Here is a 21407-nt window from a genome sequence, read left to right as displayed (position 1 = left end):
TCAATGGTCGGAAACATGGGAACCCCACTGTCCAAATTTGTTTTTTTTTTAAAATATTTTATTCGCCATAATTTTCACCATACGAAAGAAAAACAAGAACCCCAATAATATATTTTTAAAAAACAATTCCACCCAAACCCAAGAAATCCCCCTCCCTGACTCAACAGTTAACGGTAACCAACTCCCGCAAGTGCATAATGAACAACCGCATCGATTGTAGAACCCGTCCTTTGTGCCCCCCCCCCCCCCCCAGCTCAAACTTCACCTTCTGCAGGGTCAAAAACTCTTCCCCTGCCACGCCAAGGCACAGGGTGGAGAGACTGACCTTCACCCCTACGAGTGATCAGCGAGGCTAAGGCTAAAATGCCCGCTCCCGTCTGCAACTCGGTCCGATCCGACACCCCGAATATGGCTTCTAGGGGACCGAACTCCACATCCATATTCAAAACCCCCAAGATTGACCTAAATACCATCCTCCAAAACCTTTTCAACTTCGGGGTGTCTGACTGTTGAGTAGTATTTATCTAAGATCTTCCCAATTAGTCGAGGTTGTAAGCTACCAGACAAGGTCTTGCGAATATCTAAAGTAATGCTCGCTATATGGGAGTTCTAATTATAGTATACACAATGTGCCTTGCTTTCACTACCTTCAGTGTACAGGATAGACTGTGACTTAGATTGCTATCTTTTCCTTAACTTCAACAAAATATTTCTAATTCTTGAGAGCTGGGCATGGGCAAGTGACCCTTCAGATAGCCACAAAGGGTGAGAATATGATAAGTCTTAGTTAAATGTCACTCTTATTTATTAAAATAGACACGGATCTGTATGGTAAAATATATACGCACTTTATTTAAAGAAAAAAGGGTAATACAAGTGTTTTGATAAATGATACAGTTTGACAGATACAGGGTACGTGATGAGTTAGCCTGTGACCTTCTTAACTACATAATTGCTTAAACTACAAACATTTCATACTTAGAACAACTAGTAATTCTCAGAGCTCGATACTCAATCAAGAGCAGAACTGTACAAGTCAAGATAGCAGTTTAAACGCCCAGTAATATCCTAAACAGCTCTCCAAGCGAAACTCTAACTTTCGCAGCCTTGCCTTAAATATTTATATCCTTTTCTTACTAAGAGAGGTTGACTCCCCAGTTATTTCGAGACAAAGAACAGTCTCTCTTTTGGTTGGTAAGACCTTGGTTTCTAAGGAGGTCTAACAAGGCACCTGTTCCTAAAGATACGAGGTTGATACCTCCGGTAGCTATCTCCAGAAAATCACCAGCCTCCCTTCTTGGCAGGGTCTCTTGCCAAGCAGTAGCCCCCATAGTGGCAAGGCCACTCTACAAGTGATATCCTCCCTTAGTTGGCAGAGCTTTTTTCCAGACAAGGCCACAAGACTTAATTACAAAGATAATGTCTGTAATACATGTTAAAAACATTATTGCGATAAGTAATGGTTTACAATAGATAAATGACTTCATCTGTCATCAGTTTTTAATATAGGGTTAAATGCATGATTTAATATAGCATCAGCTCTGATCAGTTTTTAATATAAAGTGAATATATGATTTAATATAAAATCAGTTCTGATCAGCCTTTAATTTGGTGGAAACAGCCACAGGAGGACCAGAACATAAGGACATGTTTCGCAGGGCCCCCTCCCACATCACCTACAGACTTCCTTCATCTCCTCGAACTGCGGGCTCATCCTTGATTTCGTGAGGTGCGTCCTATGTACGACTTTCAGCTGTATCAGCCCCAGCCTTGCACACGAGGTCGAGGCATTCACCCTCCACAGCACCTCACACCACAATCCCTCTTCCATCGCCCCCCATTTTTCCTTAATCCCATCCGTAGACATCCTGTCCTCCAGGATCCTCCCCTAGATCGCCGAAACAACCCCGCTCTCCCGCCGACAGCACCACCTTCAGCAACGAAGAGGCCGGCGCTATCAGGAAGGTCAGGAAAACCTTTCTTGCGAAGTCCCGAACCTGCATGTACCTAAACCCTTCCCCCTGTGCCAACCCATACTTCTCTCCCAACTCCTCCAGGCTCGCGAATCGCACACCAATGAACAAGCCCTCCATTCATTGATCCCCCTCTCATCCCATCTCCAAAACCTTGCATCCATCCTCCCTGACTCAAACCCATGATTTTCCCTAATCGGCATCCCCCCCTGACCCGGTCCCCAGCTTAAAATGTTCCCTGACTGCCTCCAAATCTTCAATGTGGTCACCACCACCGGACTCATCAAGTACTTTGCTGGAGCCATCGGGAGCGGTGCTGTTACCAGCATCCACAACCCCGAACCCCTACATGAGTTCGCCTCTATTTTTACCCACCAGGCCTTCCTATCCTTGCTCCAGCCCCGCTTCTTCTCCGCATTCGCCAGCCAATAGTGCAGCACGTTTGGGAGGCCTAGGCCCCGCCCCCTACCTGTCCTCTCTGCAGAACACCCCCCCCCCCCCCCCCCCCCAATGAACAAGGAGATCAACTTGTCCACCCCCCTGAAGAAGGACTTTGATAAATAAGACTGGCAGTCATTGGAATAAAAGCAAGAATCATGGCAAAACATTCATTTTAATTGGCTGCACCCAGCCCACCAACGGCGGAGGGAGGTTGCCCCACCTTTACAGATCGGCCTTCGCCTTCCCCAACAAACTAGTAAACTTTTATTATCGAGCCCCCCTAATCCCAGACCACCTGCACCCCTTACCTAAAGTGGGTTGCCTCCAAACGGAATGGCAACCCCCTCCCCACCCCTACTCCCAGCTGGGAGACCATAAAATACTCGCTCTTCACTAAGTTCAGTTTATACCCCAAGAACGTCCTGAATCTAAGGAGCAGCCCCATTATACTCCCCACCACCCTGCTCGGTTCAGAGATATCAGATCATCAGGACACCCTATGGTCCCTCCCACTATCCCCTTCCACAGTCCCAAGCTCCTTAGCGCAATGGCCAAGGGCTCTATAGCCAGTGCAAACAACAGGGGCGATATAGGGCACCTTTGCCTCGTACGCGGGTGCAGTGCAAAGTACCCGGGGTTCAGGCTGTTAGTGTGAACACTCCCCATCGGTTCTTTGCACAACAGCCGCACCCATGCCACAAACATCGGCCCAATTCCAAATCTCTCCAGTACCACCATCAAATAACCCCACTTAGATGCCTTCTCTGCGTCCAGTGCCACCACCACCTCCATCTTCTTTCCCTCGGCAGGAGACATGATCACATTCAGCAACCTCCTCACGTCGAGAACAGCTGCTTTCCCTTCACACATCCCATCTGATCCTCCCCAATCACCTTTGGAAGACATCCCTCCAACCTTGACCCCAGCACCTTTGCCAATATCATGGCATCTACATTCAGTGGGGATATGGGCCTGTACAACCCACATGGCGCTGGATCCTTATCCTTCTTGAGCAGCAGCGAAATCGAAGCCTGCCCCATCGTTTGCGGCAAGACATCCCCGCCTATTGCATCCTGAAACATTCCCACCATCAGCGGCAGCAACTTATCATAGAATTCAACTGGTAACCCACCAGGCCCTGCCGTCTTCCCTGCCTGCATCCTCTCAATTGCCTCCTTCACCTTCTGCTCCCCCATCGGCCCATCCAAGCCTTCTCTATCCTCCTCACCCAGCCTTGGATACCCCAACCTATCCAGGAAGCCCTCATCTCCTCCTTCTCCAGTGGCTCCGACCCATATTGTTCCTTATAAAACTCTTTGAAAACTTTATTGATCTGCTCCGGGGCCACCACCAGCTTCCCCATCTTGTCCCGTATCTGAATTATCTCCCTCGTTTCCACCTCCCTCCGGAGCAGCCGGCCAGCATGCTTTCTCTGAGCTCGTAGACCGGCCCCTCAGCCTTCTCAACTGACGCACCGCTTTCTCTGGACAACTGGTCGAACCTCGCCTGCAAATCCTTCTTAGCCAAGAGGTCCGAGTCCCCCGCTTACCTCCCATCTACCTCCAGAATCTCCTCTTATTAATTTTTGGATCTCCTCTCTCTCATTCTTGTCCACCTTGGCTTTGAACGAGATCACCTCTCCACTCACCACTGCCTTCAGAGCCTCCCAAACCATCGACTGTGAAACCGCCCCAGTGCAATTAAATCCCACGTATTCCTCGATCACTTTCTGATGCGACCATCAATTCACATGAGACGAGGTGTAGAAGTGAACTGTGGTTTTAATCAGCTAGATCTGTGCCTGCCTGCGACTGCTCTGTACTGACTGCCGCCGACAGGCTGCAAATCTATATATCAACCTTGAGGAGGCGGAGCCATAGGCGGAGCCCACAAGGGCATCAATATAATACAATACAATGTAATGCAATACTATGGTGAATGGTAGCAGTAATACGTTCACCTTATTCACCCCCTGTTAAAAATTGAAGTCCAGCGGGGGTGAAGTGGGATCACAGATCGAGTCTGTCCGGCGCCTTGATCGTTCGCTGCGATCGCCTGAGCTCTGGTTTCGCTGTGGGCACGGGTGTTGGGCTCGTTGACTCCGGGAGTGTGTCGTCTGGAGCTTCATCACTGTAGGTCGGCGATGAGGGGAGGTGGGTGTAGGCCATGTAGGGGCGGTGTAGGGTTGGGGGGGGGGGGGGGGGGGGGGGGGGGTAGGTGATGGTCCAGGGGAACCGACGGGTTCCAGATCCTGGAGGGAGACTGTATCTTGTCGGCCGTCGTGGTGCGCCACATAGGCATACTGAGGGTTGGCGTGAAGGAGCTGGACCCTCTCGACCAGGGGGTCGGACTTATGGCTCCTCATGTGCTTTCGGAGGAGGACAGGCCCCGGTGTTGTCAGCCAGGACGGGAGTGAGACCCCGGAGGTGGATCTCCTGGGGAAGACAAATAGGAGGTCATGAGGGGTCTCGTTCGTGGCAGTGCAGATGAGCGACCTAATGGAGTGGAGCGCGTCGGGGTGGACCTCCTGCCAGCGGGCAACTGGGAGACTTCTAGACCGTAGGGCCAGAAGGACGGCCTTCCATACCGTTGCGTTCTCCCTCGCCACCTGTCCGTTTCCCCGGGGGTTGTAGCTGGTAGTCCTGCTCGAGGCAATGCTCTTACCAAGCAGGTACTGACACAGCTCGTCACTCATATACGAGGAGCCCCGGCCACTGTGGACGTAAGTGGGGAAACCAAACAGGGTGAAGATGCTACGCAGGGCCTTAATGACAGTGGCCGCGGTCATGTCAGGGCATGGGATGGCAAAGGGGAAACGGGAGTACTCGTCAATGACGTTAATAAAATACACTTTGCGGTCAGTGGAGGGGAGGGGCCTTTGAAATCGACGCTGAGGCGGTCAAAGGGACGGTGGGCCTTGTCTGGCCGATAGAAGTGTACCTTGCACTCCGCACAGACTTTGCGGTCCCTGGTCATGGCCCTGACCTCCTCGGTGGAGTAGGGCAGGTTGCGGGCCTTGATGAAATGGAGAAACCGGGTGACCCCCGGGTGACAGAGGTCGTTGTGGATGGCCCTGGGTCGGTCATGTTGCGCGCTGGCGCATGTGCCATGGGACAGGGCATCTGGGGGCTCGTTGAGCTTCCCCAGATGATACGCAATATCGTAATTATAGGTGGAGAGTTCGATCCTCCACCTCAAGATTTCATCATTCTTGAACTTGCTCCACTGTGTGTTGTCGAACAGAAAGGCTACCGACTGTTGGTGGTGACGAGGGTGAACCTCCTACCAGCCAGGTAGTGCCTCCAATGCCGCACAGCTTCCACAAGGGCTTGACCTTCCTTTTCGGCAGAGGAGTGTTGAATCTCCGAGGTGTGAGGGTACGGGAAAAAAAGGCCACGGGCCTGCCTGGTTAAGGGTAGCGGCCAGGGCGACATCTGATGTGTAGCTCTCCACCTGGAAGGAGATGGACTCGTCCACAGCGTGCATCGAGGCTTTGATAATGTCTGCCTTCATGTGGCTGAAGGCCAGGCGGGCCTCAGTCGTCAGGGGGAAGATGGTGGCTTTGATAAGTGGGCGGGCGTTGTCCGCATAGTTGGGGGCCCACTGCGCATAATCTGAAAAGAACCCGAGGCATCTTTTCAGGGCCGTGGGGGAGGGGGAGTTGCAGGAGGGGTCGCATGCGGTCGGGGTCGGGCCCTAGGACTCCGCTTTCCACGACATAGCCGACGATGGCTAGTCGGGTTGTGCGGAAAACGCATTTCTCCTTGTAGGTGAGATTGAGGGCTTGGGCAGTTTGGAGGAACTTCTGAAGGTTAGCGTCGTGGTCCTGCTGATCCTGGTCGCAGATGGTGACGTTATCCAAGTATGGGAACGTGGCCCGCAGCCCGTACTAGTCCACCATTCGGTCCACCCCGTTGGTGACGCCGAAGGGGACCCTGAGAAAGCGGAAGAGGCAGCCGTCTGCCTCAAAGGCCGTGTAGTGGCGGTCTTCCGGGCGGATTGGAAGCTGGTGGTATGCGGACTTCAGATCTACCGTGGAGAAAACCCGGTAGTGTACAATTTGATTCACCATGTCCACTATACGAGGAAAGGGGTACACATCGAGTTGCGTGTACCGATTTATGGTTTGGCTGTAGCTACAACCATTCAGTTCTTTTCCCCGGTCCTGACAACCACCACTTGGGCTCTCCGGGGCTATTACTGGCCTCGATGATCCCCTCCCTCAAGAGCCACTGGACCTCTGACTTGATAAAAGTCCTGTCCTGGACATTGTACTGCCTGCTCCTGGTGCCGATGGGTTTACAGGCGGCGGTGAGGTTCACGAAGAGCGAGGGAGGGGCGACCTTAAGGGTCGCGAGGCTACATCCGGTGAGAGGGGATAGGGGCCCGCCGAACTTCAGGGGCAGGCTCTTGAGGTTGCACTGGAAGTCCAGTTCTAACAGTAGAGGATCGCAGAGTTGGGGGAGGACATAGAATTTACAATTGGCATACTCGCCGCCCGGTATCGCGAGGTTCGCTACACAGTACCCCCGGATCAGCACTGAATGTGATCTGGAAGCAAGGGAGATTGTTTGGAATGCGGGGGAGATCTGGAGAGAACAGCGCCTTACCGTGTCTGGATGTATGAAGCTCAAACAGACCGAGCGTTTCGTGCCCATTGACCCGGACGGTCATCATCGAGTTCCTGAGGTGTTTGGGCCGTGACTGGTCGAGGGTGACAGCGCCGAGCTGCGGGTAGCCGGCGTGGTCGGAGAGGCGGGGTGGTCCCAAGATGGCAGCCCCCGTCGGTCGCACTTGTCGGGCGGCGTTGAAGATGGCGGCCCCCGTCCATCGCACGTGTCGGGCGGCGTTCAAGATGGCGGCCCCCATGAGTCGCACGTGTCGGGTAGGGTTAAAGATGGCAGCCCTCATGGATAGCACGAGGCGGATGAATCGTCAGAAGGGGAGATACCGGCAGGCACGCAGCCATTCTGTGAGTCTGTGACTCGGGCCTGCGATTTAAGAGCTTTGGGTCGGGCCAAGCAGACTTTGGTAAAATGTCCTTTCTTGCTGCAGTCATTGCAGGTCACGTTCCGGGCCGTTCAACGCTGCCTGTGGTGCTGGTTCTGCCGCAGAAATAGCAGGGTGGCCCCCCGGGTTGAGCGGGCAGCTGCGCGGTACAGGCCTGGGACACCCTCAGGTCGGGTGACCACGAGGGAATCGCGTGGTCGGAGGGGAAAGCATTTAGGCTTTGGAAAGCTACTTCTAAGGAGGTGGATAGTTTTACCGTCTCTTCTAGGTCGACGGCGCCCTTTTCAAGCAGGCGCTGTCTAACATAGTTGGACCGGACTTCAGCCACATAGGTGTCCCGGATGGTGAGTTCCATATGCTGCGAGGCCGTGACGTCCTTGTAATTGCAGTTTCGAGCGAGTACCCTCAGGTCGCGTAGGTATTCCTCCAGCGATTCCCCGGGGCGTTGACAATAAGTGGTGAGGAGATGCCGCGCGAACACTTCGTTCACCGGCCTCATGTAATGTCTTTTCAGGATCGCAACCGCGTCTGCGTACGTGGTCGCTTCCTCGATTAGTACGGAGATTCTGTGGCTCACCCGGGCGTGGAGGAGACTCAAAGCCTCAAAGCAGCGGAGCCAGTGCAAAAAGATTCCTTTGACTTCAGCTGCCTGTGGGCCGAGTTCCAGTCGATCAGGTTTGAGGGCGGTTTCCATAACGATATCTTAGCTGATTAAATTGATGCGACCATCAGTTCACACGAGACGAGGAGTAGAAGTGAATAGTGGTTTTAATCAGCTTGTGCCTGCCTGCGACTGCTCTGTACTGAGTGCCGCCTACAGGCTGCAGATCTATATACCTCCCCCGAGGGGGCGGAGCCCACAAGAGCATCAACATTATACAATACAATGTAATGCAATACAATGGTGAATGGTAGCAGTAATACGTTCACCACACTTTCGTACTCTTATCACAAAAGTTCCGGTCCACTAACAACCGCACGTCCATTCCTCACCCTGGCCTCTGGGCTATCCCCTTCTCCAAAACCACATCCAACTGATGCGGAGGATGGTCCGAAATTGCTATTGCGGAGTACTCTGACCTTCTAATCCCAGCCAATAGCACCCTCCCCATCATGAAAAAGTCTATCCTCGAGTGCCCGGGCAGCGAGCACAGCTGAGACCTGTGCAGCTTCGGCTCCTGCACCATATTCCAATCCTCCCCCACTATTAACTCATGGGGTATTCAAATCCGGCATCCGCTTTACAAATCTCCCATCATCCCAGTTGGGGCCATATAAACTTGCCAGTGCCACCAACCTACCGTCTACCGCCCCTGTCACTATCAAGTACCTGCCCCCACATTTAAGTGTATAAAATTTGTTGGTCTCTTCACCGGCCCCCCTAACCCCCTCACATTCCACGTCACTATTCTGACCGGGAGTCTCTTAACCCCCCACCCTTCCTATCCGCCATCACTATAGGCCCTGCCCTTCGGGCCTGACCCGCCCCATCTCAATTTGTTACCGTCAGACCCGCTCCCTCCCCCCAGAATCTCCCCATCCGCTTCCTCTCAAAAACACCTCTCCCAGTTTCGATCCCATCTCCCCATCTTTCACACCTCCCAGGCCAACGAAATGTGTTCGACCAGGTTCTGCGGCCATCCACCCCCCCTCCCAGCACACTCCCGTTCACTAGCCAACCTTTGCTTACTAGTGTGGAGGCCCTTCCCCAGGCCCCCCTCCTCCCAATCCCCTCCCCCATGACCCTGCCCCTGAAAACAAAGCCAGTGCAAAATCTGCACCTCAGAAAACCGCCATAACCCCAAAGCCCAATAGAATTGGAATCAACTGTAGACTATAACAACGGCAAACCACCCTTCCCCATTCAACCAATCCCAAAAAAGCAGCTATTTCCCCCAAAAAAATATGGAACAAAAAAGCAACTCAAAATGAGAGGTAATGGCTAAGCACAATTCCCATCCGAGACCATTCCTCATTTCAGTCCCAATCTTTCGGCCTTCAAGAATGCTTCCGCTGCCTCCACCATCTCGAAGTAAAAGTCTCTCAAATTGTAGGTCACCCTCAGCTTTGCCAGGTAGACCACGCTAAAGCTCATGCCGTTACTGTAGAAAGTTGTCTTCACCCGACTGAAGGCCGCCCGCCAGCTCCGCCTTCAAGTCTTGGTATATTTGAATACCAACTCCTTCCCACTTCAACTCACGCTTTTGCTTCGCTCAACTCAGGACCTTCTCCTTGATCTGAAATTTGTGAAAGCAAATTACAACTGCCCTCCGTGGTTCGTTTGCTTTTTTCTTGAGCCTAAGTGACTGATGAGCCCAGCTCATATTGGGAGGGTTCTTCCCCTCTTTCTCTCCTCTCCCCCCCCCCCCCCCGCGCTCCCCAAAAACTCTGCCAGCATCTTTGTGAAGCACTCAGTCGGCCTCGGCCCCTCCACCCCCTCAGGCAGGCCCACAATTCGTACATTCTGTCGCCTCGACCTGTTCCCCAGGTCCTCCACCTTGGCTCTCTTTGTTAGCCTACGCCACCCTCCGCAGCTCCTCACCCATCAAGATGAACTGGTCACTGTGCTGCAACTGAGCTTCCTCCACCCCGTCCAAATTCTCTCCTTGCTCCCGTACCTCAGCCGATGTCTTCAACATTGCTGCCTTCATTGGAGCAATCGCTGCCTCCTCCACCTACTCCTTCATTGCAGCCATCATCTCCTTTCGCAGCACCTCCAGAGTTTCCAGAGCTCGGTCAGAGTTTCCACTGAAAGGAGCGGCCTCACCCAACGAACCAGCCTCCGCCATCTTTCCTGCTGCCAGGCTGACCCATTCACTCGACGGCGAACGTTCTCTCGGCCCCTTCTTCCCAGCGGCTTTCATCGGGATCTTGGACATTCCCCACCTTCCTTATGCTTTCCTGCACTAGCTTATCCAAAAACTACCCTGAAACCAGGAATTAAAATCCAAAAACCGGAGCCTTGAGCAGGTGCCACCCAATGTGCAACTTCCACCTACATGCCACCATCGGAAGTCCAACTATTTTGTTTAATACAAAGAACTAAGTAAACAAAATCAATCAATTGAGCTACTTACATGGTCATTAAGACCTATTGTGATCATGCTGAGCTTGCTGCCTTGTGGGGAGATTGCTAGGTAAACTATGGGTGATGGGCCACTCCTTTTTTAAAAAAATATATTTTATTCAAATTTTTCGGCCAAACAAAACAGTACAAAGGTTTTTCCCCTTTTTACAACAATAAAACAATATAAATAACAGTGACCGTTTTTAACAAATAAATAAATAATATATAAACTAAATGGCAACTGTCATAACAAAAATAATAGCTCTCCCAAATAATAGAATCAAGCAATCCAATATACATAACCAAGTACAAATATCTATACAAAACTACCCCTGAGGACCCACTCAAGCCCCCCCTCCCCCCTGGGTTGCTGCTGTTACCTTCCCATTTCCTTTATCGTTCTGCGAGGTAGTTAATGAACGGTCCCCACCGCCTGGTGAACCCTTGAGCCGAACCCCTTAGCGCGAACTTTATCCGTTCTAGTTTTATAAACCCTGCCATGTCGTTTATCCAGGTCTCCACGCCCGGGGGTTTGGCTTCCTTCCACATAAGCAATATCCTTCGCCAGGCTACTAGAGACGCAAAGGCCAAAACATCAGCCTCTCTCGCCTCCTGCACTCCCGGCTCTTCTGCAACCCCAAATATAGCCAACCCCCAGCTTGGCTCGACCCGGACCCCCACCACCTTCGAAAGCACATTCGCCACCCCCACCCAGAACCCCTGCAGTGCCGGGCATGACCAAAACATGTGGGTGTGGTTTGCTGGGCTCCTCGAGCATCTCCCACACCTATCCTCTACCCCAAAAAATTTACTGAGCCTTGCTCCGGTCATATGCGCCCTGTGCAAAACCTTGAATTGTATCAGGCTAAGCCTGGCGCATGAGGACGAAGAGTTTACCCTACGTAGGGCATCTGGCGACAGCCCCTCTTCAATCTCTTCCCCAGCTCTTCTTCCCATTTTCCCTTCAGCTCATCCACCATGATCTCCCCCTCGTCTCTCATTTCACTGTATATGTCCGACACCCTACCATCCCCCACCCATGTCCCTGAGATCACTCTATCCTGAATCTCCTGCGTCGGGAGCTGCGGGAATTCCCTCCCCTGTTGCCTCGCAAAAGCCCTCAGTTGCATGTACCGAAATGCATTCCCTTGGGGCAACCCATATTTTTCCGTCAGCGCTCCCAGACTCGCAAACGTCCCGTCTAGGAACAGATCCCTCAGTTGCACAATCCCAGCTCTCTGCCATGCTCTAAATCCCCCATCTATTCTCCCTGGGACAAACCTATGATTATTTCTTATCGGGGACCGCACCGAGGCTCCCGTCATTCCCCTATGCCGTCTCCACTGCCCCAAAATTTTCAGTGTTGCCACCACCACTGGACTTGTGGTGTATTTCTTCGGGGAGAATGGCAACGCCGCCGTCGCCAGTACTTGTAGGCTGGTTCCTTTGCAGGACGCCATCTCCAATCTCTTCCACGCCGCTCCCTCCCCTTCTCCCATCCACTTACACACCATTGAGATATTGGCGGCCCAATAGTACTCACTTAAGCTCGGTAGTGCCAGTCCCCCCCCTATCCCCGCTACGCTGCAAAAAAACCCTCCTCACTTTCGGGGTCTTCCCAGCCCACACAAAACTCATGACACTTTTCTCGATTTTCTTGAAAAAAGCCTTTGTGACCATCACCGGGAGGCACTGAAACACAAAAAGGAATCTCGGGAGGACTACCATTTTGACCTCCTGCACCCTACCCACCAGTGACAGGGGCACCATGTCCCATCTCTTAAAATCCTCCTCCATCTGTTCCACCAATCGTGTTAGATTTAGCCTATGTAAGGTTCCCCAACTCCTGGCTATCTGAATCCCTAAGTACTGGAAATCTCTTGTTACCTTCCTCAGCGGTAAATCATCTATTCCCCTATTCTGCTCCCCCGGATGCACCACAAACAATTCACTCTTCCCCATATTCAATTTGTACCCCGAGAATTCCCCAAACTCCCTGAGTGTCTGTGGGCCACTCCTTGATGAGCACTCCATGGCCCACAGAGGAAGCTTCCCATCCCCCCTGCAGCAGCAATGGTCACCCATATGGCAATGACATTGCTAGTTCCCTACGACCCCTCACCCCCATGTGAATACCAGAACCTGGCTGCTAATTTCTGCTTTACCAGACCTACTGATTTGTCTTTGAGGCACCCTCTTCCTGAAGTTACGGTCTCAGCAATGGCCACCGCAAGAAATGGTGCTACTGAGGTTGCAACCGTATCAGCTCTCGAAACGTCATGGCAGCTTTTATAACCTGCCTGCTTACCATTGCCTGGGGACGAATGACAATCCCACAATTCTGTGGGAGTATGAGCTTCCCCAATGACGGGGGCGGAGAAATCATTAGCAGACTCCCTGTATAAATAAAACTGGCCAGTTTGGAACCAGCCGGAAGGAGTGAGCAGCAAGTGAAGTTGCTGCGGCTGTTGTATATATATGTTATTGTAAATGAATTTTATTTCTTTGCATCCTTAAATCTCGTGCTGGATTCTTTGTGGCCCTCACAAAAGCAGCTCTTGGAAACTTTAACTGGATTATAGCCCTGCTGACAGCCTCTACTGCTTGGGTCTCATTGCCTGCCAAGTGGATGATGCTGGTGACAGAAATCAGCCAAAGCTACTTTATTTTTCATAATATTTCATAATCTTTGTTACCAAAAGAGTTTAAACTACAGAGGTCTCAGTTAATCCGCACAAAATTATAATGCAAGTTCTTTTTTATCCTTGACTCCCCGATAGAAAACTGCATGGTAGTGCAAACATAGAATTCATTACAGGTAGTCGTTGAATTTTATAATAATAATCTTTATTAGTATCACAAGAAGGCTTACATTAACACCGCAATGAAGTTATTGTGAAAATCCCCAGTCGCCACACTGAGGATACACTGTTTGGGTACACTGAGGGAGAATTCCGAATGTCCAAATCTCCTAACGGCCGTCTTTCAGGACTTGTGGGAGGAAACCGGTGCATCAGGAGGAAACCCACACAGACACGGGGAGAACGGCAGACTCCGCACAGTGACCCAAGCCGGGAATCGAACCCTGGCCCTGTGAAGCAACAGTGCTAACCACTGTGCTACCATGCCGTCCATACGATGTTTGAGTTATGACGAACTGCACTTATACTGTTTATACATTACCACCCTATTTTGACTTTACAATGTCGGTTTTAAATTTACATCGCCATGCCAGTGCATTTGTACATACGCATTGACGTTCTCTTCCGCCCTTTTGTATGACTGGATAGGTCAAACCGTTTTTATTAGGTTGGAAACGAGTGTGTTATTCTGTTAAATCGTTTGGTGGGGGCAGCACAGTGGCGCAGTGGTTTGCCGAGGACCCGCCCCAGGTCGTTGTGTGGCGCTTGCACATTCACCCCGTGTCTGCGTGGGTCTCACCCGCACAACCCAAAAAGATGTGCAGGGTAGATGGATTGGCCTTGCTAAATTGCCCCTTAATTGGGAAAAAAAGAATTGTGTACTCTAAATTTATTATTAAAACATTTTTTTGGCACAACTATCGCATTTTAATGTACTTATATGCCTATGTTGTATTTATTATGCGATAAAACTCACAGAAGTCCAAAGTTAAGCAGGTAACTGGGGCCTGCTGGCCCCAGTTGCCAGGGGCTGGTTTAGCACACTGGGCTAAATCGCCTGCTTTTAAAGCAGACCAAGGCAGGCCAGCAGCACAGTTCAATTCCCGTACCAGCCTCCCCGAACAGGCGCCGGAATGTGGCGACTAGGGGCTTTTCACAGTAACTTCATTGAAGCCTACTTGTGACAATAAGCAATTTTCATTTTCATTTCATTTCAACTGACAGTGATCAAATGGCTTAATTATATCCCCCACACAAACCAGGGAACTGGTTTTGCAGACATCAACGGTAGCCTCAGCGACTTGACAGGGCAAAATTTAAATAATTTTAGATTGCCTGGCGCCCTACCGCCTTATTTAGGAACCAATTTCTCATTTATACCATTGTTCCTATCGGAAAATTGTTTCGACTTGCAACATTTTGACTTGTAATGCGGTTTTCAGGAACCAATTGTGGCATAATTCCAAGGACTGTCTGCACTCTATTTTTATAAACAACTATTGAGCTTAATTCAGACCAATGTAATGATAAATATTTTATAATAAATCACTGAATTCTGATTTTATAGTAGATGCTGATCAGTCAAGTATATTTGTAACATAGAAGCAAATTACTGTGGATGTTGGAATCTGAAACAAAAACAGAAAATGCTGGAAAATCTCAGCAAGTCTCACAGCATTCATGCCGAGAAAACAGCTAACGTTTCTTTGTCAGAGCTGAGTCATGCTTTAACATGTTTGGTTGAAATGATTTTGGGAAATTGGATTTTCTAAATGATTCTTCTTCTTCTTTTGTGTATTCTTATTTACTATATTTTTAGGTTGTAACCTTGTGGTACAGAGCACCAGAAATTTTATTGGGATGTAAATTTTACTCAACGGCGGTGGATGTTTGGAGCATAGGATGCATCTTTGCAGAAATGGTATTTATCTCAGAATTACGATTAATTTGTAAAAAAAAAAAAAAACAAATTTCCAAATTGATGCCTTCCTAGCACATTCAGAATATTGCTAATTTCTTTTAAAATTTGAGGAACGATGAAAATATGTACAAAAAAAGGAGAAAGGGTGGGATTTTCTGTCCTTCCCGACAGCAGGATCTACTGGTTCCCTGGCTCGGGACAGGTGAGCCATGCAAAATGGTGAAAACATCAGGGGTCCTGGAAGATCCTGCCTGTGGTCAATGACAAGACACCTCTGCCACTGCAACACACACTATGGGGGGGGGGGGGGGGCTAGAAAATCCCACCCAAATACCTCTGTGCTGAAATGGCAAGCTTATCATGATCTGTTAATGGAAAGACCATGGGAGATATTTTGTTTTGAAGTTGGGACTCTAACACTGGGTTGATACGAAGGTTCCGACTGCTAGAAATGGTCACCTGGCATGATTTTCAAAGGAATAGTCTGTTAATAGCCAGAGGGCATGTTTGCTGCCCAATTACATCTAATGGGCAAATTCCTGATACTTGAAGCCTGCTGGTACAGGTAAGGGGCAGAGGGTGCCTCAAAATGGAAACATCCTCTCAGCACTTCTAACGGTTTTGAATATTGCCAGACCACCACTGCGAAGAGAACTGCAACCACAGCTGTGGCCATTTACTGCACCAGCAACAGGGGAGGTGATTTGAATTATGGATACTGATCATTTGTTCTCCTGGCGGGAGGCCACTTACTTTCATTGCCATGCTTCAGTTACTTGGGAGGCCCACCTATCCACTGGAAAATCCCTGTCGGCAAAGTGGGGGCCTTAAAAGCTCCTTAATTGCTTCATTTGGCTACCCACCTGGCATTACATAACCAACCCAATCTCCTTGAAAACGGTCTGGTGGAGGAAAGACCCCAGCAAATTGACATGCTGCTCTCCCATGGTGGTTTTTCTGCCCAAGGCCACCTCTGGTCACACCTCCATGGAGATTTGAAAATCCAGTCCCATAGATCCAAATGGATAAACCCCACATAGACATTTATGATGGGAAGTTTCTCTATCAACATTTTAACTTTTAACTTTCATTTTGTTGCCGGATCAAGTGGTAAAGAGCAGAAGAGTTTCCTGGTCTGCCATACTGCAGAATGCAATGAGAAACCACTCTAGTACTTTGCCAAGCATAATCACGGATCAATCCAATGGAAGTTCATGAGTTGTCCTTTACGGACATGGGGCGTCATTCTCCGCCGGCGGGAGTCTCCGTTCTGCCGGCGCTCGAGGGTTTCCCGACGACGTGGGGGTGCCCCACAATGGGAAACCCCATTGACCGGCCGGTGTTACGGAGACTCCGGCCGGTCGGCGCAGAAATGTGGCGGGGCGGGTAGGAGAATTTCGCCCATGGTACCTGAAGGAGGAGGAACTGAAATGTTTAATATCTGACTGGATGTTTCCACAGCTGTAAACAGCTTTTACCACCCCAGAGAATATGCCAATTACAACATCTAGACATTGACTGTTTGCAATTTGTGAAATATGCAATTTGAGCATCAACATGAGTTTATGGTAGGAATAATCTTTCCATGAAAATTTGAGGTTTTTTTCACAAAGACTTAAGAAATTTGAAATTTAATCACTTTGGCAGCTTTAACATGATTTTCCCATGATACAGTGCTCACAGATAACCTCTGTAATTAGAACAGGTATGCTTAAGCGTGAGACTTCGATTTTTATTAAGCCGGGATACTGATGACATGTTTGAATATTTTATGAGGCAATTTAATTTTTACGAAAACTTGAATTTATTACAAATTATATAAATTGACTGACTAATGGTATACTACATTTTAAATTTACTAATGCCAGGCACCTCTGCCGTACAAGCTTATTAGATCCTTCAATCGAAGCATTCAAAAGAGAATTTGACTGTTCTCTAAAACGAAAGGATGTGCAGGTTTATGAGGAAACGACGGGAATATGAAACTGATTCAGCGAGCGGGTGCAGACACAATGGGCTAAATGGCCTCCTTTTGCACTAACGATTCTGCCATTCTCTCACATTTCCATGTGCCATGATTCTTGAATAACCCTTAGTGTTTACAGTTCCCAAGATCTACCCCAGTGCTCCCAAACCTTTCCTCTCCAGTGTTCTAGGTGCGCCCAAGTCTCCCCTTCAAAATATTGTAGGATTCAGGATCCCATTTCTCCTGCTCCAAGGTGCAAAGGCCACCCAAATGCTAATGTCAGTCTCCTTGGTAATAATGCCATCATAATGCCCTGTAATAATACTCTTTAATAATAAATTTAATTCTGGATTATATGAAAACTTAAAGGGAACACCACCACCCGGAAGTTCCCCTCCAAACCACCCACCATCCTGATTTGTAAATACATTGACTTTGGGAAATCAGGGATGGGCAATTAATGCTGGCCAAGCCAGCGATGCCCATATCCCAAAAATGAATTTTTGAAAAGATGTATTACAGTTGACTTCAGAACCACTGAGGATGGAGGTTAGGGAAATAGGGCAGAATGGAAAAAACAAGGGTTACTCTAGTTGATGATAATCTGCTGGCAGCTACTAAAGATCAGTGGGCTAGACAGTTGGTTTATGATGCAGAACAAGGTCAGCAGTCCGGGTTCAATTCCTGTACCGACTGAGGTTATTCATGAAGGCCCACCTTCTCAACCTTGCCTCTCGCCTGAGGTGTGATGATCCTCAAGTTAAACCACCACCAGTCAGCTCTCCCCCTTAAAGGGGAAAGCAGCCTATGGTCATCTGAAACTATGGCGACTTTACCTTTACCTTACTAAAAATGCTCATATGGATATTAAGTAAGGACGACTTGGGCTCAGATAGAGTGGTGCTGTGGTCAAATAGCTTGTTGACACCTATTCAACCTTGCATGTTGAGTACAAGCAGTTTGGTGTAGTAGTGGGGCGCTGTTGGAACTCCTGAAACTACATCAACATTTCTAATTTTCAACATAAAAGAGTAAATGGAGTGGAAAACATGCAATATACAATCAGCTATGTAATTTTATGTGAATTCTTTCTTCAATTAAAGGTCACAAGAAAACCTTTGTTTCCTGGAGACTCTGAGATTGATCAGCTTTTCAGAATTTTCCGCACACTTGGCACACCAAATGAGGCTGTTTGGCCTGGAGTTACGCAGCTACCTGACTACAAAGCAAACTTCCCTCGGTGGCTCAGGCAGGATTTCAATAAGATATTACCCAATCTAGAATTAGACGGCAAAGACCTACTGATGGTTGGTAGTACATTTAAATCACTATTAATTTTTTTAAGTTTCAAAAATATACTTTATTCATAAAATTTGTAAGAGTACAATACATAATTTAAATTTAGTGTTACATAAATAGCAAAACAATGCAATTACTTTCAATGCAGCGTCTGGCGCTCTTGAGATGCCTCACTACACTGATGTTGGATTTGTTTATTGTCGCGTGTACCGAGGTACAGTGAAAATTATTGTTCTGCGTGCAGCTCAAACAGATCGTTCCGTACAATAAAAGAAAATACATAATAGGGCAAACATAATACACACAATGCAAATACATAGACACAGGCATCGTGTGAAGCATACAGGAGTGTAGTACTACTCGGGAGAGAAGATGTTTGAAGAGACCAGATCCGTCCATAAGAGGGTTGTTTAGGAGTCTGGTAACAGCGGGAAAGAAGCTGTTTTTGACTCTACCTTGGTCTGATATTGTCTCTTGGCATCCCTGATGACTTTGTGGAGGTAATGTTTGCAGGTTATGGGTGCAATTCAAGCAAAACATTTCTAAGTGTCATTTTGGATAAGTTTGATGGGGTGTTTCTTGCTGGCTTTTTGAGTGAGATCCACACCCTATTCAACCACGCGTAAGGCATGATTTAACAGAAATGAAACTGTGTCCAGTGCATTTAGCTGGGTATTTCCCGGCGCTGCCAGCGCTGAGAACTACCCTGCTATTAAACGGGACTCTGCATCGTTTCTGGGCCTTGGCACACCCGCCGAGGCTGCACTTAGTCCTATTTCCTGCACTAACTTGTTCCACTCGCCACTGCTTGGCACTCCAATCTCCAGACACCCCCATCGCAGCCTCCAAACCCCCCTCCCCCCTTGCCCCATCTCATCAATAAGGGGGTCATTAAGCCCCATGCATCCCAACTCATAGGGGCAGGGCGTCCCCAGGCCTGATCCTTGGCACGGGCATGATGCCACCTGGGCATCTTGGCCTGGCAGTGCCCCAGCCAGCCTGACAGTGCCAGGGTGGCATTGGGGGTGCCAGGGTACCACCCTGCCCAGAGCCTGAACACCCAGGACCGCACCCGAGTGCTGGTGCGCCTGGTCCATGTTTGTGGAAACCACTGCAAGACGGCACACGCTTGCGTTCTCCAAGGTGAGGCCGTTATGTCCCGGAAGTTGGTAGATCCGGTGTAAACATATTCAAGAGAGTTTTAACTCTCCCTTAAATATGCAAATCTGACTCTGGACCTCAGTGCCTTCACGAGATCTCGTTAGATCTCGCGAAGCATGATGAGATTGGTAAATCCCACGAAATGCCACTCGTAAGATTTACCGGCTTCGTCGCGTTCCGAATTGGGGCATTTATTTGGGCCTTGGGGAATTTATCCCACATTTGGAAATCTTTTCGACACTCGGAAGCTGAATTCACTGGTGAGACTGGACCTCAGAGATTGGGGTGCCGTTTTGAAAGGGTGCCCCAATCTCTAAGTGAGCTTGAGAGTCTCTACATCCCTAACGATGTCACCCTCCCGCACACATGGACATTACTCCCCACCCCCCTGAGTGAGGGCACCCCGCTATGGGCTCACTGAGGGTGTACTCCCTTTTCAGGATTCCCCATCCCCCTTTTAGTCTTCCGACCCCTCTTTCGAGATCCCCATCCTTCACCCCCTCCCCAACCTTTATTAGGCCACTTCATACCAGCCCTTCACCCCCCGACCCTTCATACACCCCCCTCACCCCCCCCCCTTTCATTGGCATGGCCCCGCTCAGGCTCAGACCCTTGGCAGTGCCACCCTGAAACTGCCACCAGGGCACCCTGGAGGTGGCAGTGTTGGCAGGCTTGAAAATGGAGAAATCTCCAGGTCCAGATGAATTGTGTCCCACGTTGCTGTAGGAGATGAGGGAGAAGATTGCAGGGGCCCTGATCCAAATTTTTAATTCTTCTCTGGCCACAGGAGAGGTGCCAGAGGACTGGAGAACCGTGAATGTGGTCTCACTATTTAAGAAAGGCTGTAGGGATAAGCCAGGAAATGATAGGCCAGTAAGTCTCACATCAGTGGTGGGGGAACTAATGGAGAAAATTATGAAGGAGGGAATCTATCTCCACTTGAAGAGACAATGTTTGATCAGGAATAGTCAGCATCACTTTGCCATACAAATTTGATTGAATTTTTTGAGCACGTGTCTAAGTGTGTTGATGAGGGTAGTGCAGTTGATGAAGTTTACATGGATTTCCGCAAAGCATTTGACAATGTCCAACATGGGAGACTTATGAAGAAGGCAAATGCTCCTGGGATACAGGGGAACTTGATGAGGTGGATTCAAAGTTGGCTGAGCTGTAGGAAACAGAGGGTGATGACTAATGGCTGCTTTATTTATTTATTTTTTAATACTTCATCAGAGGTACAAAGCCAGAACTCAGTGTGGACAGGGGCAAACCCCTAATCCTGCTCCTTGCCTGCTCTAAAAAAACAATTCAAATTTAATCCAATTCATGATCCCAACAAGAGAGACATACCAGAACCAGGCATTACACCTGACCTCACGCTCACCTTAGCCAAAAGGCCCAGAAGCGATTGACGGCTGCTTTAGTGACTGGAAGCCAGTGTCATGTGGCGCACCACAGGGATCTGTGCTGGGTCTCCTGTTTTTTTTTTTTAAATATGTTTTATTGAAATTTTTTTCCCAAACAACAATTTTTCCCCTCTTACAAAGCAAACGCAACAATAACAATACAGAAATTTTTAACAATACACAAGTAACAAAACCCCTTTATCTTTGACCTAAACTAAACCCCCCCCCCCTTCCCCCTGGGTTGCTGGTTGCTGCTGCTGGTCATCTGTCTTCCCTCTAACGTTCCCCTAGGTAGTCGAGAAATGGCTGCCACCGCCTGGTGAACCCTTGAGCCGATCCTCTCAGGGCAAACTTTATCTGCTCCAGTTTAATGAACCCCGCCATATCATTTACCCAGGCCTCCAGTCCGGGGGGTTTCGCCTCCTTCCACATGAGTAGGATCCTGCGCCGGGCTACTAGGGACGCAAAGGCCACAACGTCGGTCTCTTTCGCCTCCTGCACTCCCGGCTCTTCCGCAACTC

At 49.2% G+C, this 21407-nt stretch overlaps 1 protein-coding gene across 4 annotated transcripts in view; it reads left to right on the top strand.

Annotated features, from left to right (window-relative positions):
• The window catches only part of LOC140393256 (cyclin-dependent kinase 2-like), a 121907-nt gene that overhangs the window by 78183 nt on the left and 22317 nt on the right, over positions 1-21407 (top strand). The window contains exons 5-6 of one of the 4 annotated variants that reach the window (XM_072479527.1): positions 14953-15054; positions 18124-18327. The exons of 1 other annotated variant lie outside the window; for it this stretch is intronic. In XM_072479527.1, the coding sequence (XP_072335628.1) occupies positions 14953-15054; positions 18124-18327 (306 nt within the window). The remainder of the gene's footprint in view (positions 1-14952; positions 15055-18123; positions 18328-21407) is intronic. 2 more of the 4 variants (XM_072479536.1, XM_072479542.1) reach the window with 2 other exon arrangements.

The sequence above is a fragment of the Scyliorhinus torazame genome, chromosome 2 (assembly GCF_047496885.1).
Source record: "Scyliorhinus torazame isolate Kashiwa2021f chromosome 2, sScyTor2.1, whole genome shotgun sequence".
NCBI lineage: Eukaryota > Metazoa > Chordata > Chondrichthyes > Carcharhiniformes > Scyliorhinidae > Scyliorhinus > Scyliorhinus torazame.
The sequence above is the reverse complement of the archived record's forward strand: the minus strand, read 5'-3'. Positions and strand labels throughout refer to the sequence as shown.